Source organism: Ictidomys tridecemlineatus, chromosome 2 (genome assembly GCF_052094955.1).
Source record: "Ictidomys tridecemlineatus isolate mIctTri1 chromosome 2, mIctTri1.hap1, whole genome shotgun sequence".
Taxonomy (NCBI): Eukaryota; Metazoa; Chordata; class Mammalia; order Rodentia; family Sciuridae; genus Ictidomys; species Ictidomys tridecemlineatus.
Genome location: NC_135478.1, coordinates 75822193 through 75837187, shown reverse-complemented (window position 1 = coordinate 75837187; position 14995 = coordinate 75822193). Strand labels below are relative to the sequence as shown.

Genomic DNA, 14995 nt, shown 5'->3' with positions numbered 1-14995 from the left:
GCCCTTGTCCAGATGGTGGTAGGAGCAGAATTCGTCCCAGGCCAGCTCCGTTCCCTGAGGTGTGAGGTGTGAGGGGTGATGTGCCGAGCCTGACTGCCCTGGGAAGCTTGGTCTGTGTTGTAGGAAAGCAGCATTTTATGGGCTTTGATAGTTTTTTGGTTTGGGTTTTGTGGTGCTGGGGATAGAACCCAGGACCTTGCATGCTAGTGATTACTCCCTACTGCCGAGCGATACCTCCAGCCCAGCTTTTAAATCTTTTATGATTTGAGCAAGTACTGCAGAGCCACCCAAGGCTCCTGGAGTTGGCCTGCAGGCTTGAGTGAGAAGGCTGGGTGTGCCTGTGGTCGCAGGATTGGGGCCCTCTGTAGTGAGTTAGCACGGGTAAAGCCCTCCTCTCCTTCAGCGCCAGCACCCTACCCTGGCCCTTTTATCATTGAGAGGAATCCTGAGTTTCTGCTGCTCAGGCCCCTGGGGTAAGGGCCGTGGTGGCTTCTGCTGGCTTCAGGGGAGGCCCCCGCACAACTCCTGATCCCCATCTGTTGACAACAAGCCGGAAGAGGCTGGACTTTCTCCAGCTTTCTCTAGGCTTTGAGAGACCTTCTCCCCAGGAGGGAGGATAATTCAGCAGCAGCCAGTCTTTTTTGCTTCATCACAAGCCCTGGCCCTGGGGAGCTTGGTGTGGCACAAAGACGTGAGCTGCCCGAGCTGCCTCATCTCCCCCGTGACTCTAGACCACCACCCTCGACAGCTGGGCAAGTTGCAGGAGGGAGGCCTCATGGGGAAACTGCTTTGACTCCGTGCCTCTGTTCCCCCTCTCTCCTTGAACACCTCTGTGGCCCCAGACCCCAGCCATCTGAGTCCCTGTGCAGACACTATCCAGTCCTCCTGCCCTGTGCTGGGGGGTGGCCTGGGTTTTCTTTGCCTCTTATTCCTTGTCTGCAAAATGGGAGCAGTTACTCAGTGGCTTCCCATCTTCAAAACAGACATTCGAGGCCACCTGGACACATGCCATGACTTTGCTTGTAGCTAATCCAGGCTAGCCAAGAAGCTTGGCCTCTGCCTTTTCTGAGCAGCCTCCCCATGTCCCAGACCTCACCTCTGTCACCTTCTCCCTTCCCTCTGGCAGTCACAGCAGTGATGAGATCCGTTAGATCTCATCAGGTCATTGTCACAATCTGAGTGACCCTACCTTCTGAATCTCTGCAGTCCACATGCCTCTCTCCATTCCTTTCAGCCTTTGTCAGAGTTCAGTCTGTACATGTTTCTTGTGACATTATACAGTGGCTGCCCAGCTGTGTCCCTGCCTCCTGTCCTCCTCCAGTCCATTTCCCACGTAAAGTGCAAACCTGTCACTTCCCTGCTTGGATCCTTAGAGATAAAACACAGATGGCAGTGAGCTTACAGGGCCTTCCTGTCTGGCCTCGTGGCTCGCCTGCCCTCTCCCCAGGCAGAGCTGTGACCAGATAAACCCACACGGGTGCCTGTGGCCTCACACGAGGGCCTGGCGCTCCTCTAGTCCTAACTTAGAATCTCCTCTTCCTGGAAGCTTCCCTGCTGGCGTCTGAGAGCCTGTCTCTGTGCCCTCTGCCTGTGCCCACAGCCCAGCTCTGTCCCTGCAGCTGCAGAGAGCCCGGCAGAGGTTGAGGCTATACTTCAGTCCTGTACTGAGAGACTTACTCTGAGCCCATTCACAGTGAGAAAGCCGACACACTGGCCTGGCGTGGCCGAGCTGGGATCTCATCCCTGCGCTATGTGGCTTCAAAGCCTGCACTCAAAGTCCCCAGGGGCCCTCAGCTGTGTTTGTTAAATGATGGAAAAGCATAGCTCTCCAGTTGAAGACTGAGGTGGGACCTAGAGATGCTGTAGTCTGGTCATTGAGCCAGAATCCTGGATAGTGAAGTCACAAGTTTCATGTCTCTTGTCCCACAGGGAATCGTGGTGGATGTGCCCTTTGCCTCCTTCTTCCTGAGCCAGCTTCTCGGGCACCACCATAGCATCTTCTACAGCTCCGTGGATGAACTTCCCTCTCTGGACTCAGAGTTCTATAAAAACCTCACCTCTATTAAGGTTGGTGCAGAATGGCTGGTGACTGAACCAAGCCCCCAGGGCTCAGCCTCACCCTGTTGTCATGGTCTCTCCCTGTAACTGCTGGGGGCCCCACTTCCTCTTCTGGCACCCCGTCTCAAGGGGTGATGAGTGGCCCTCGCTCCCAGTTGGTTGTTAATGTTGCCCTAGCAGCACCTCAGGGAAGGCTCCTGGAACTCTTCAAGAGGTATAGGCCTCCTTGCCTCTGACATCTCTCCTTCTCTGTTCCCTTAGCGCTATGATGGGGACATCGCTGACCTGGGCCTGACACTATCCTATGATGAGGACGTCATGGGTCAGGTAGGTTACCTTCCTGACTGGGCTTCTTCCTGCTCTTCATGGCTGAGACCCGCCCAGCTTGTGTTTCCCTCAGAAAGACATCCAGGAACCAAGGTCTGCCCATTAGCTGCTCTCTTGTCCCCTCCCACATGCCTTTTCCCACCTGGTCAGGTGGGAAGGCTCCCCCTTTCCTTCCATGTGGACCTTGTGTGCTCATCCCTTGAGGAGGTCCCCACACTTAATGTTGCTTTTCCACGTTGAGGACTGGCCATTGCAAAGGGAGCCTTATGGCCTGAAGCTGGGAGATGCCACCAAAGAAGTGTCTCCAGGAGCAGCCCTGTCCTTGTTTGCATTCATCAAGAGGAAGAGGAAATTGTGGCAGTGGGCTTGTTCCTGCCACAGATGCTCCTTTTGGCTTGTCTCTGAAGTGTCCTCTGCCCATTCCAGTAGTGTCCAGTGGAGACACCTGTGAGGCTCTCTGTGCACAAGGTCTGAGGGCTGCTCTGGAGACACACCATGAGCTAGTTAGTGCAGAGCTGGCTTCTTGGACTTGAGGCTTGTGTCATCTCAGAGAGGTCACTCCATGTCCCTGAGCCATATTTTGCTTATCTTGCAAAAGTATCGTCTACCAAACATGAATCCTGACTGGACTGTGGGAACCTGCACGCCCACCCTCTCCGCAGAGGCCCTGAGCATGCTGCTGGGCAAGGGTCTGAGGAGCCTAGGAGACCAGAACCCTGGTTCTGTGTGTGGGCCTCCAGTCCCCACAGTCACTTGGCCACTGAACTCTTCTTTGAAAGAAAGAAGTTGCTGTCTAACAGAATGATTCTCCCAGCTGGCTTTCAGTCAGGGTGTTCCCTAAAACCCTCCGTGGGAAACAGGTGAAACATGACCCAGAAATTCAACTGTAATATGAACACGAAGATAAGAACCACCTAGAACTCAGAGCCTGGAGGCCCTGCAGGCCTGTGTCCCCCTGGACTTTTTCCCGTGGGCATATATATGAGTATTTTTTCACACCATGTATACTGGCATACCGTCTGTTTGTCCCTTTTCAATAAATATACACTCCCCATATTTTTTAATAGCTGCACAGTATTCCCAAGTATGGTTTACCAACATTTATTTAACATCCTGCCGGGGCCCACCAGGTTTTCTTCTGTGACATGCCGCAGCCTTCATGCAAATATTGAAAGATCAGACGAGAAGAACACTTTTATATTGCCCGTGCAGTTGATGTTTAGCCTGAAGGTTTTGTGAGAAATGATCGCTACCAAACACATACCATCTTAATTCCATCATTATTATGGACTTTGGTGTCGGGCCCTTTCAGCTTTACTTCCACATTAGAATTCTCTCTAGTAATTACTCCATCTTCTCCCCAGCTTGTTTGCCATGAACTGATTCCTGGAGGGAAGACCATTCCTGTTACAAATGAAAATAAGTGAGTACAGCAATTAGATTTTAAGGTCACCACTTGAAAAGACTTCATTCTGGCTTTCTGGGCTTACATGAGAATTTATTAAGATAGATTGAAGTAGAAGGAGGCCATAAATATCATAATGGAATTTACTGGTTACAGTTCATAGGCCAGAATTAAATTCGATTTGCAAAATAAGAATTGACGATTTATTTTTTGCGGTAGCTCTTCTAAGGTCAGAGGCACCCAGGCCATGGCGTTGGTGGGAGTGTGATGGTGACCCTGGGTGCAGTCAGATGAGTTCTGAGGCACACGCTCCTGAACCTGGAATGCACAGAGGCAGGGATACCTTGGAGAGACAGCTCACACTGGAATGACAGCCTGTGACAGTTGTAGAAAATGCTGTTCTTGAGAAGACGCAGTGATGAATTCAGATGCAGCAGACACGTACTTAGACATGGGGAACCAAGGGAGAGCTGAGGCCCCGCAGCTGTTGTCTCAGATAACGTGCTTTTTAGGAATCTGTCAGAAATGTCAAAGCCTTTGGGTACCTAGAAGCAAAACCCCTCAGTGCACTCTCGTCCACCCAGCCCTGTTCTTGCCTAATTAAACAGTGGGACCTGCCAGGAGGAGTAGACTTCGGCCTTCTTGTCAGTCTTCGTGCCATCTCAGCTGGGATTGAACTGTTAATCTGGGCATGAGTCTCTTCAGTGACAGGTGAGGGCTCAGTCCCACCTGGTGAGTCATCTGGATCGGATGGCTGTTATAGCCCAGTGTTCCCAAGCATCCTGTTCTCTCAGATTAGGTGCTTCCGTCAGTCTGTATGTTTGGGGAATTTTTTATCTCAACTGTCAGAATAGTCAGAACAGATTCCTGATTCATCATGATTGAAATACACCAGCTTTGCCGCTTGGCCACGGGGCACCAGTTTGAAAACTTTGAAAGAACCAAGAGCCCAGGTTGAAGGGACTTCCCTGGGGAGGAGACTGGACCAGACTGGAGCGTCACCAAGAGCAGGGGGTCCTGGTCCTGCCTGCACGCCACCTGTAACCATTTCTTGAGAGGGCTATCTGAGAAATGTCTGCCTACAACAGCTTCCAGAATGTCTGGCTGAAAAGAAAGACTTGTCAGTGACAGCCATGGTCACATGGTATGGGTTGGGGTGTGGCCCCCCAGGGGGCCACCTTTGCTGGGAGCCATAGCATAGGGACAATGGTTTGAGCTGTGTGTACACGTGGCATGCTGACACTGGCCAAGAAGGTAGGTCTGTGCAGGCTGAGTTGGAGTGAGACTCCTCCCTTGCTGTGAAGCCTAACGTGAAACTCATTTCACCAACTCCTGTGTTCTAAGCCGCAAGCCTAAGTCAGTCCTGCAGACTGACCAGAAACTTCCCCTGCTCACTTACTGGGTGTTGAAGTCTCCCATGCTTCCGCCCTCACCAGCTGCAGAAACTGAAACAGTATCAGTAGCCTGCTTCACAGACTGCCCAGGAGGAGTGGCAGTGATTAGGAAGACTCATATTTTAATGTGTGAATGTTCAGGTGTGCTACCAGATTTTTTAAAATAGGAATGTTTTCAATGTTATTGTCTCACACCTGAGCATGATGGGGCAAAACCAATTTATTTGAACTATGCTTACTTGAAATTTGTGAGAGTCATAGCTGGGCTGGATTCATGTTCTTTAAGCCCTGAGTCACTGGTGCCAGCCAGCTTGTTGGAGTACATTCAGCCTGCTCAGATCACCCCCTGCGGTGCTGGATGAGACCAGGTGTTCATAAACGCCAACCCGTGAGACCTCCTCAGCTGGGCAGTTGCTCTGATTTCCAGGTTGAACTGAGGTGTAACTTGACTGCATCTGTGGGAAGTGTCCTGCGGGTCTGCCTTCTTATGACTTTAGACTCTTGGGCCGGATCAGCAAGTTTGCACTAAGGTTTCAACATGAAACCGTTTTTCTCTACTTTAAGGTTTGTTGCAGGACTTAATCATATCATACTTGGTGTGTCCAGGAGGCTGAGATTAAATAGAAGTCCAAAAAGTACCTTTGGTACAAAAGGACCCTCTTCTTACCTGTGAGAATCTCACTTCAATTCCTAATGTAGTGGGAGGGGCCTCCGGGTGAGTGAATGGGAGCATGCCCTTGGGTGCACTCAGAGTGGCACAGAATGTACTGTTCAGGAGAACTGTCACCATGGTTGTCACTGTTACTGGTCTGGAGAAATGCTCTGGTGTTATTTGTGTTTTGTAAGATGGTTCAGAAATGACCAGACTCATCCTTGAGTGCATTGATTACAGCCTGCCATGTCCTCTAATTCCCGTTCTTTTCTGTTCCTTGTTAACAGAATTAGTTACATCCATCTGATGGCACACTTTCGAATGCACACCCAAATCAAAAACCAGACAGCCGCCCTCATTAGTGGTTTCCGTTCCATTATCAAACCCGAGTGGATCCGGATGTTCTCTACCCCTGAGCTGCAGCGTCTCATCTCCGGTGACAACGCAGAGATTGATCTGGAAGATTTAAAGTAAGGGTGGTGGGAAGGGAAAGCTGAAATTCTTAGGCCTTCTAGAAGGCAAGCAGTTCCTTCACTGGGTTCCTCTTGGAGAGAATTCCAGAGCCCCTTGCCACACTGCCACCTCCTCCCTGCACTTGCGGGTTCGCTTTGGAGGAAAGCCCACCCACGTGTCTGCCCACGTACTGGGCTTTCCGGAGCTCTGGAGCATGGTGTCCTGGGATCTCAGGTGGCTTCCACTGGGCTTCTGGGCTTCTCTGTGCCCATCGAGCTTCCAGGGAGCTGGGGTCACCGAGGCGTGAACTTGTACTCTGCCGAGGCTTGCTGTGCGGCTGTGCCACTCGCCTGCGTTGCCCTGCCTTCCTGTGTTGACGGTGCTGCTGAGCCCTCTCTGGTTGTTTTCAGGAAGCACACGGTGTACTACGGTGGCTTTCATGGAAGTCACAGGGTCATCATCTGGCTCTGGGATATTCTGGCCTCTGATTTCACACCTGAGGAGAGAGCCATGTTTTTGAAGGTACTTTATTATTACCTGTATTTTATTATTCCTGGGGGCATGGATAGTCTCATAAACCCAGGGCAGCTGATACCAATTTATACTGGAACAGGTGGGATTTTAGGAGGACCTCATGTCACCAGCTCCTCCTTTCCCCAGGCAGCCTACGAAGCAGTAACCAGAGAGGGGTTTTGAGTCGAGGCCTGTGGAACAGTCCCTGCACGGGCCACCAATGTACCTTCTGGGCTCAGGGCTCCCTCTTCCCTTCACCTGCGCTGGCCTCGCTGACATCATTTTACCTTTTTCCTTTTAGTATAGAAGTAAATGACGATTATTACCTTAAGGAAAGATGGACAAGGGATGTTTAAAAAGCCCTACAGTCCTGAACAGTCCAGTAATGTAGGATTTTAAATGGTCTACATTCCTGCCTCCCCAGGACGACCTCTTTGTCCCCTTCTTCTCAGTAGTGAAACATGTACATGCAACACACTCGGAGTCCCCAGGGAACACTCTCCTCAGTCTGGTATCAGTATATATTTTGCAAACAGAGGGACTGACCTTGGCCAGTTCCCTGCTCTGGTGCCTGTGAACGTTGTGAATGCTCACAGTGTTCCCTCCAGGCCCACCGCACTGTGTTTTGGTAACTGACATCCGCTGAGTGTAGGTGCCTTAGAACACTGGGTGGCACACAGACTTGTTCTGTGTTATGTATGTATGTTTTTATGAAAACGGAGTCATTGTTTAGCTTCCTATGTTTCTGTCTGGCAGCATACTGTGAACACCTTGCCAGACTCTGGCAGTAAATTAAGTGCCTTGAAATATTTTCCTCTAGGCATTTGGGTCTCAGTCAGTCTTTAGTTTTTAATATTTTTATTAGTTATTGATGGACCTTTATTTATTTATTTGTTTATACGTGGTGCTGAGAATTGAACCCAGTGCCTCACACATATTAGGCAAGTGTTCCACAACCCCAGCCCCTCTCAGACAGTCTTGTGTGGCCCCATTGGTGAGGCTTGTGCCACTGTCGCCACCAACTCAAATGGCTGCTGGTTTTCCTTCTCCTTGGTCGGTTCGTTTCAGGGAAAGTTCATTCCTGCCGAGACCTTCCCACCCACTCATTCTCATTCAGGGACTCAGGACAGAAGGCGGACATGACTTCAGAAGTTGACTCTGGGAGCTTTGGCTCACGTTCCCATGCTTTGGCTTCTGGTGTGCGGGGCTTCACGCCCTGCCTCTTCTGGGGAGAGGACAGCCGGGGGCTCTTTGCTGTGCAGTTGCTGGCCCACACTGTGGGCGTGAGTGTGCATTTGAGTAGCCTGTCACCAGACCTGCGCTCCTGGTTGCGTGTGAGCCTCCCTCACAGGGACTGCACACAGGCTGCAGAGCCAGGTGGGGGAAATGGGACTTGCACTCTGCAATGATGGGACTGCGTTTTGCTTCTTTTTTTTTTTTTGTACTGGGAATTGAGACCAGCCATGTTTTACCGATGAGCTATACTCCCACCCTTTTTTTAAATTTTATTTTGAAACAACTTCTAAGATGCCCAGGCTGGCCTTGAATTCATACCCCAGCCTCCTGAGTCACAGGGATCACACTTGTGCACCACCGCCCCCGGCTGACTGTGTGTCTTTTAACGTTGTTAGAGCCGAATACCAGGGCCTTCCTGTGGCAGCCAGCCCCGGCTTGCAGCAGGCAGCAGTGCTGAGCCCCCCTGGCTGGATGTGCGGATGCTGTGTGTCCCTTATCCTTAGCACAGGACCACCTGCATTCTGGAAGCACAGTGTCCCTGGAGTGAGGGGATGAGGTTGTGTTGGGATGCCTGGGGCAGCATGGGGAGACAGCAGGAAAGCACAGTAATGCAGTCCACATACGAGCAGCAGCAGCTGCTGTGGTAGTTTTATAGATAAAACAGAATAGAAATATATTCAAGACCTTTAACTATTTGAAGTATGACATACATAAAACTGTCTTTGCATGATCTCAGGAATCTCACAACCCTGCATTACATTGTTTAAGTGGTCATATTTATAAGACCCAAACTCCAAAGTGGCCACTGAATTTTGGAGCCAGGCTTGGTGTCATAAGTAGCCTATGCCTGTATCCTCTAGAAAATAGCATTTTGGTCACTGTTGAATTAAGGAGAGGCCAGTTCCCTCACGGACTTCCAGGTTGTTCTGATGCATCTGTCCAGACAGGAGCCAGCACGGTTGGGGCTCTAACACAGGCGCTGCTGTCTGGAGAACGCCTGGAGTCTGGGCTGTGGAGGGAAGTGTGGCTGCCCTCCGCAGGGCTCACAGCCAGTGCTGGGTACCCTGTCCGCTCCTCAGCCTTGCTGGCTCCAGAGCCATGGTCCTTCCCAGTGTGCTAAGAGCAGATGAGTGTCTTGGAGGGGGACCGCAGGAGCCCCACTCAGATCACTGTGCCTGCCAGCAGGCCAGAGCATTCAGGTGAGCAGCCCACGGTCTCCTCGTGTGGCTGAGAACCCAGCAGGACACTGAGGGTGTCCATTGAGTGCCATTGAGTAAAGCACTGGTACCACTCACACCAGGCTCCCTGTTTCCAGCTCTGAGGCCCCAACTCGGGGGCACCCACGGAGCACCATCAGTTTCAGCCTGGCCCTTCTCAGTGCTGCCATTGTATGGTCTAAGGAAGGGTGTCGGTCACCATTCTGTTCCTGGCTGCGTGACAATCCTCTTTGAGCCCTGCCTCCTGGGGATGTCACACCAGTTTCCTGAGTTGGCACTGTTCCTAAGCTCCCTTTAGTCACCCGTCCTCCCAGTGCTGTCTAGTGAGGAGGATTTCATGTGCTTTCATCCCAGAGAGCAACACCCTGTCACCCCTCCCCTGGTTCAACAGTGGTCAGTGATGCAGTGACCAAGAGGGTGCACGTGTCCAGGTGACTGGGAGCAGGTGCTCCTGTGCCCTCTGACCCCAGCTTCTCTTGCAGTTTGTGACCAGCTGCTCCAGACCCCCACTCCTGGGATTTGCCTACCTCAAGCCCCCGTTCTCCATCCGCTGCGTAGAAGTGTCTGATGATCAGGTACCGCAACAGGGGAAAGAGCGGTCTGGGCGCTGCTCCCTGACCTCCCCCTGGTCTGCTGTGTTCGCTGTGTGGGGCCCTCCCCTGCTGTGCACGTCAGCAAGGTGACGGCTGGGCTCCTGGGAGCTGGTGAGGTTTCACAGGTCTCATGGCCTGAGGGCCAGAGGGTGCCCGCAGACCTAGGCTGCGGTGGGACCCAACCGTCTGGAAATCCTTTCTCTCCCTTCCTTGATGATGGGCACCTGGGTGGAGGTGGGGATGTGCTGTTTTTAGTGGCTGCTGGTCTGGCCAGGGCTCCATGTCTGAGGGGCAGTGTAGGTGAGGACGGATGCTCAGGACGTGGACAGATACAGGCTAGCACACCGGCTCCTCTGCCTGCTGGCCATATGTATCTGGGCAAGTGGCCTCATTTCTTTTGCTGTTGAAAAAGAGTGGCCTGGGGTCAGCTGCTCTGTGTCGTGAGTCTGCCTACTCTGTGTGTATAATGGGATTCCATTCCATAAAAGCCCCGTGGCCTCTGGGTGTGGCCGCTTCTCCTCATGCACAGTCTGAGCACCTATCCCCTCTTCATGTAGGACAGATGCAGTCCTCAGCCTGCATACGTAAGGGAAAGCTGATGCACGTTCTCGTCTGCCATGGGCCACAGTCCTGGTGAGGCCAGGCAGGAGATGTCAGTCTGCATTCAGAAATGTTCTGCTCCCTAGAGTAATTGTCCAGTGTTCTGCTCTTTGAGAATTGGCTAAGTGGTCATTGGCTGGCAGCAGAGGGCCCATTTCTGAGAGCTAACTCAGAAGGATTCCCCTAGAGCCCTGGGGGCTGGGCCTGCCTCCGGATCCTCGGCCTCTCAACTCGGTTGTCCTGAGTTTGGGGCTTGACCTAGGGCAGTGTTTTCCTGCCCAGAGGACAGCACCCATTTCTACCCCAGTACTCAGGGACAGCCCAGGTCCCCTCCCTGCTATGGGCCCTGCCAGGTGCCTCTCGACCCAGGACTATGGTGTGTGCTTACAGGACACTGGAGACACCCTGGGCAGTGTCCTTCGGGGCTTCTTCACTATCCGCAAGCGGGAGCCCGGGGGCCGCCTGCCCACCTCCTCCACCTGCTTCAACCTGCTCAAGCTGCCCAACTACAGCAAGAAGAGCGTCCTCCGGGAGAAGCTGCGCTACGCCATCAGCATGAACACGGGCTTTGAGCTTTCCTAGCTCCCACCCGGCCCTGCCCGCCTGCCCTCTCAGGCTCCTGGAGGCAGCACGCCCTGGGAACAGGAGCAACACACCAGGTGACATCAGCCCCCAAACCCTCTATAGCCATGAGGCTCCCCTGTGGCCTCAAGAACTCTAGACGCACAGGGCGATGCTACCAGCGCTCTCGGCGATGCCAAGGAGAAGAGGGTGTGGAGAATAAACCTCCCGATTCTGCCTACCTGGGTCCTCTTTCCTACTTTCCAGGGGCCTGAGGCCCAGGCCTGGCGATTGCAAAGGGGCTCCTTTTTGATAGTTGGGTCTCTTTGGAGTCTTTCCCCTCTTAACCCTCTGAGTGAGCTGCGTGTGGAGCAGCCCCAGGAACTGAGTCTGGAGTGGTTTCATGGGTCTGAGCACACGACGCCCCTACACAGGAGATCCTCTCCTTCCTTTCTGGGAACCCTACTCAGGTAAGGCCTTGCCAAGCCTCTATGCACCCCACAGAGTCTCTGCCCAGGCGCCTGGGCCCAGCTGCTGCCCCAGGAGGCCCAGAGCACCGGGAGTCCAGGTGCTCTCAACTCCCAGCTGAAGCCACACGCCCGCGCAGCCTTCCCGGAGTCCTCAGCAGGCCGCCGTCAGGGAGCCTCGCTGGCGGGCTCCTATCCTATGCATTCACCTGGCATCCTAGCTTGGGAGAGAGCCCACTGGCCCTGAGGGCTGCTTCGTTCCGGCACCCATGGCTGTCACATGGCCTTGGCCCAGAGGTCCATGGCTTCTTCCCTGCTTCCCGGCCCACTTGTTACCTAATGAGGAAGCACACCCTGGCCTGAGGGACTCCTTCCATCTGCAGGGGCAGTGGCTTTGTTCCTGAGCATCTGGGTCCTGCCGCCCCTCGTCCTCGGCAGGGAGGACTGTGCACTGAGGGCTCGGGAGGCGAGGACATCACTCACCTCTTCACCGCCTCTGTGTGGACTTCTCTGTTTCCTTTCTGTTTCCACTTCATTTTCTTACTTCATTTCCTCTTCCGGCTGCTGTGCTCCTCTGCCTGCCTCTCCCCTTTATCCCGAGAACTTTCTCCAGATCCAGGGAATTGAGGCCGAGGCCCTGGGAGTGGTCTGTGGTGACAGCCACCCACCCTCCCACCTCCTCACGTTCCTCTTGCGTCCCCACCACCCAGTTGAACCCAGAGTAGAAGCCAGGAGCACCCGGGCCCTCTGCTCCAGGCGCTGGTTTAGTGCCCACCCGCTCAGCGCCATCCTACACATTGGTAGCAAAGCAGGCGTGGCCTTCTCCCGGTGCCTGCCCGCCCCGAGGGCTTCCGCAGGTGCTGCTTCAGGCCTGCAGGAGCCCCGGGCTGCTGGGAGACGGGCTTCTGGGGGACGGTGTGTGCTTCACTTTGGTGAAAAGGTGGTGAGGAATTTTAAGACACAAAGTTGTCATCATGGCTTAAGACTAGTTGGTGATCTCTGTTCCTGTGGACCTGATGCCTTCGGAGCTGTGCCCTGTGTGTGGAGGTGCTGGGTGGTGTGTTGCCTGCCCAGGGAGACGGGGCCCATCTTGTTTGCACTGAGAACCAGAGTGGGGGCTTGAAGAGTGGTCCAAAAGCACCAATGTCAACTTCACCTGTTTGTGTGACGAGGAGGGTACTTGATGGTTCCACTTAAACGTTCCTTCTCAGCAGCTGGGACATTGCACTATCTAAAACACTGAGTCTACTTTTATAGCTGGTGTCACTGGCACCTTGATGGCTCTTGATGGCTCTAAAATGTTGTGGGTTTTTGTTTTTGTAGGTAACTTATTAAGTCATGTCAGAGGCTTTATTAAATTTGTACTTGAGCACATGATGCCTGTTGTGCTTTTTATCTAGCTGGGTGCCTGGTTGGCTCAAGAGGGTCTCTGGGCCCTGGAAGCACAGACATCCCACATGACGGGAAGACGCCTGGTAGGAGCGTTGGCCCCTTGTCCTGCCTACCTCCAGTTCTGCTAGCGGAGGTGACCCGTGCAGAGGAGCACCCTCAGGGCCTGTTCCTCTGCCTCCTTCCCAAAGGCCACCATCACCCTGGACTGGGTGTGTGTCCTTGCAGTGACAGAAACTTACAAAAGCTGAAATGCTTGTTGAAAAAAAGTCCAGACACCTCAGGTGCAGGCGGGCTGAGATTTGGCAGCCACTCCTGGGAGCTGCCCAGCCAGGCCCGCGCTCGCTACCCTCCCCTACGCCGCCCGCGCTCAGCCCAAGGAGCCTGTTCTAACCTGTGGCTTTCCTGACTCTGTTTGGGTGGCTCCTCCCCTCACCCTCGCTCTGGATCCCAGCAGCTCTGGATCCCAGCGAGTTCTTTCTGCCCTCCCTGGCCGGGGAGCACCTCAGGACTCAACACCCGGGCAGGGCCTCGAGAGGCAGGCGCTGCCCTCCCCAAGGAGTGTTCTCCCACAGAATATGAGCACCTGGTGGGAAGCAGCTGCAGAGCCCCCGACACAGCAGCAGCTTCCAGTCGAAAGCCCACCTCTGTTCTATGATACTGGGGCTTCCCTTGTAAGCCATCTCTGCAAAGAGGAAGTTTGTCTTCCTAACTGGGGAAAATGAGTGGGGTTTTGTCTCAGTATGCTGACGGGACTGTAGTGCCTCCCAGCAGCCAGGCAGAACACAGTTTGAGAACCGCTGGCCCCGCTCTGGCCTGAGGTGGCCGTGTGGGCGAGCGGGTGGGCACTCTGGGATCTTGGTTAATGCATAAAACCAGGGCACCCTTAGGTCTCAGGATTACTTCCTGGAACTTCTTAAAACTTCTTAAATTCACCTAAAAACATAAGTCACTCTTCAAACTCCAGAATGACTGAGAGACTCTAGAAAATGGTTCATTCCGTGCCCTGGGCCTGGAATCAGAGAGGTGCAGACCTCCTCCCCACTCCTGGTCCCACGACCTGCAAGCCCAGCTCAGTGCTGTTTCCTTATGCCTTGGGCCTGATTAGGAGCGCAGGAGTTTGATCAGGTAAATGTAAGACTGCCCAACTCAGTTCCTGGGCCAGACGAGCGTCTCCAGGACAGTCTTCCTGCCCCTTCTCCCTTCAGGAGGCCCGGGCTGCCGTGGCCCTATCCATCAGGCTCTGACCACACCTCCAGGGCAGCTCTCGTCACTACCCCCAGCCACAGCAGAGCAGTGGAGAAAGTCCTCTGTGATGTCTCCTTGGGATTCATGAGGATGGAGGGACGTCACACCCCTCCCTGCACTGCCCACGGCATCATCTGAGTGGACACATAAGCAGGGGCGCTTTGGCCCGATGCAGGCTGGTGCGGCCCTGGGGCGCCTCACTGCTGCCCCCCACACCCTCGGGTTAGATTGACATAGAAGATGCTGAGCTGAGGTCAGGCTGGACCTCCTGCTTCCCAGCCCTTGGAGCAGGGGTCAGAATGAAGTCGTTTCCATGTTGTCCTCATCTGAGCTGATATTTGTTAAGACGTGTGCGTAACAGCACGCTCTGGCTCCAGAGCACCCGCTGAGGGTTCGGGTGTGCAGGCCTCAGAGCAGGGCATCTGGAGCACCCGCAGCTGGCTCCTAGGCAGGCCCTGCTCCTTGCGCTGCCCTTTCCTCTCCCATGAGCAGGCCCAGTGGCAGCCACCATGCGGCCATGCTGTGACAGTAGGCCCGGCTGTGCTATTGGTAGGCCGCCAGTGATCGTAGTTGCCAGTACTGTCACCAATACTGTCATCACAGGGGCCAAATAGACATCTTCTCTGCTTTGTTTTTCCCATGCCTTGGTGGGACAGCAGGACGTCCTGGGGAGCTTCTGCTGAGCTCCACTCAACCCCAGGTTTGTGGGTCCCCTGTGCCTTAGCCCTGCTGTGCCCTGAGCTCCCAGCACCTCTCCTTCATGCTTCTCCAAGCCCCTGGTAGCCAGTGGTCCTGGGGTCCTCGGGAGGGGAGTAGGGTCCTGGGACAGTTGACAGACCTCCTACCAAGGCAGCAGGACAGTCCCCCAGTGACCATGCCAGA

At 53.9% G+C, this 14995-nt stretch overlaps 1 protein-coding gene across 7 annotated transcripts in view; it reads left to right on the top strand.

Moving 5' to 3' along the window:
- Positions 1 to 12850, top strand: part of Ube3b (ubiquitin protein ligase E3B) — a 50676-nt gene extending 37826 nt beyond the window's left edge. For all 7 annotated transcript variants that reach the window (XM_040289357.2, XM_005340110.5, XM_013365107.4 and 4 more), the window contains 7 exons: positions 1930 to 2067; positions 2320 to 2385; positions 3750 to 3808; positions 6124 to 6306; positions 6700 to 6811; positions 9738 to 9830; positions 10839 to 12850. In XM_040289357.2, the coding sequence (XP_040145291.1) occupies positions 1930 to 2067; positions 2320 to 2385; positions 3750 to 3808; positions 6124 to 6306; positions 6700 to 6811; positions 9738 to 9830; positions 10839 to 11030 (843 nt within the window). In that variant the 3' untranslated portion in view covers positions 11031 to 12850. The remainder of the gene's footprint in view (positions 1 to 1929; positions 2068 to 2319; positions 2386 to 3749; positions 3809 to 6123; positions 6307 to 6699; positions 6812 to 9737; positions 9831 to 10838) is intronic.
- The last annotated feature ends 2145 nt before the right edge of the window (positions 12851 to 14995 follow it).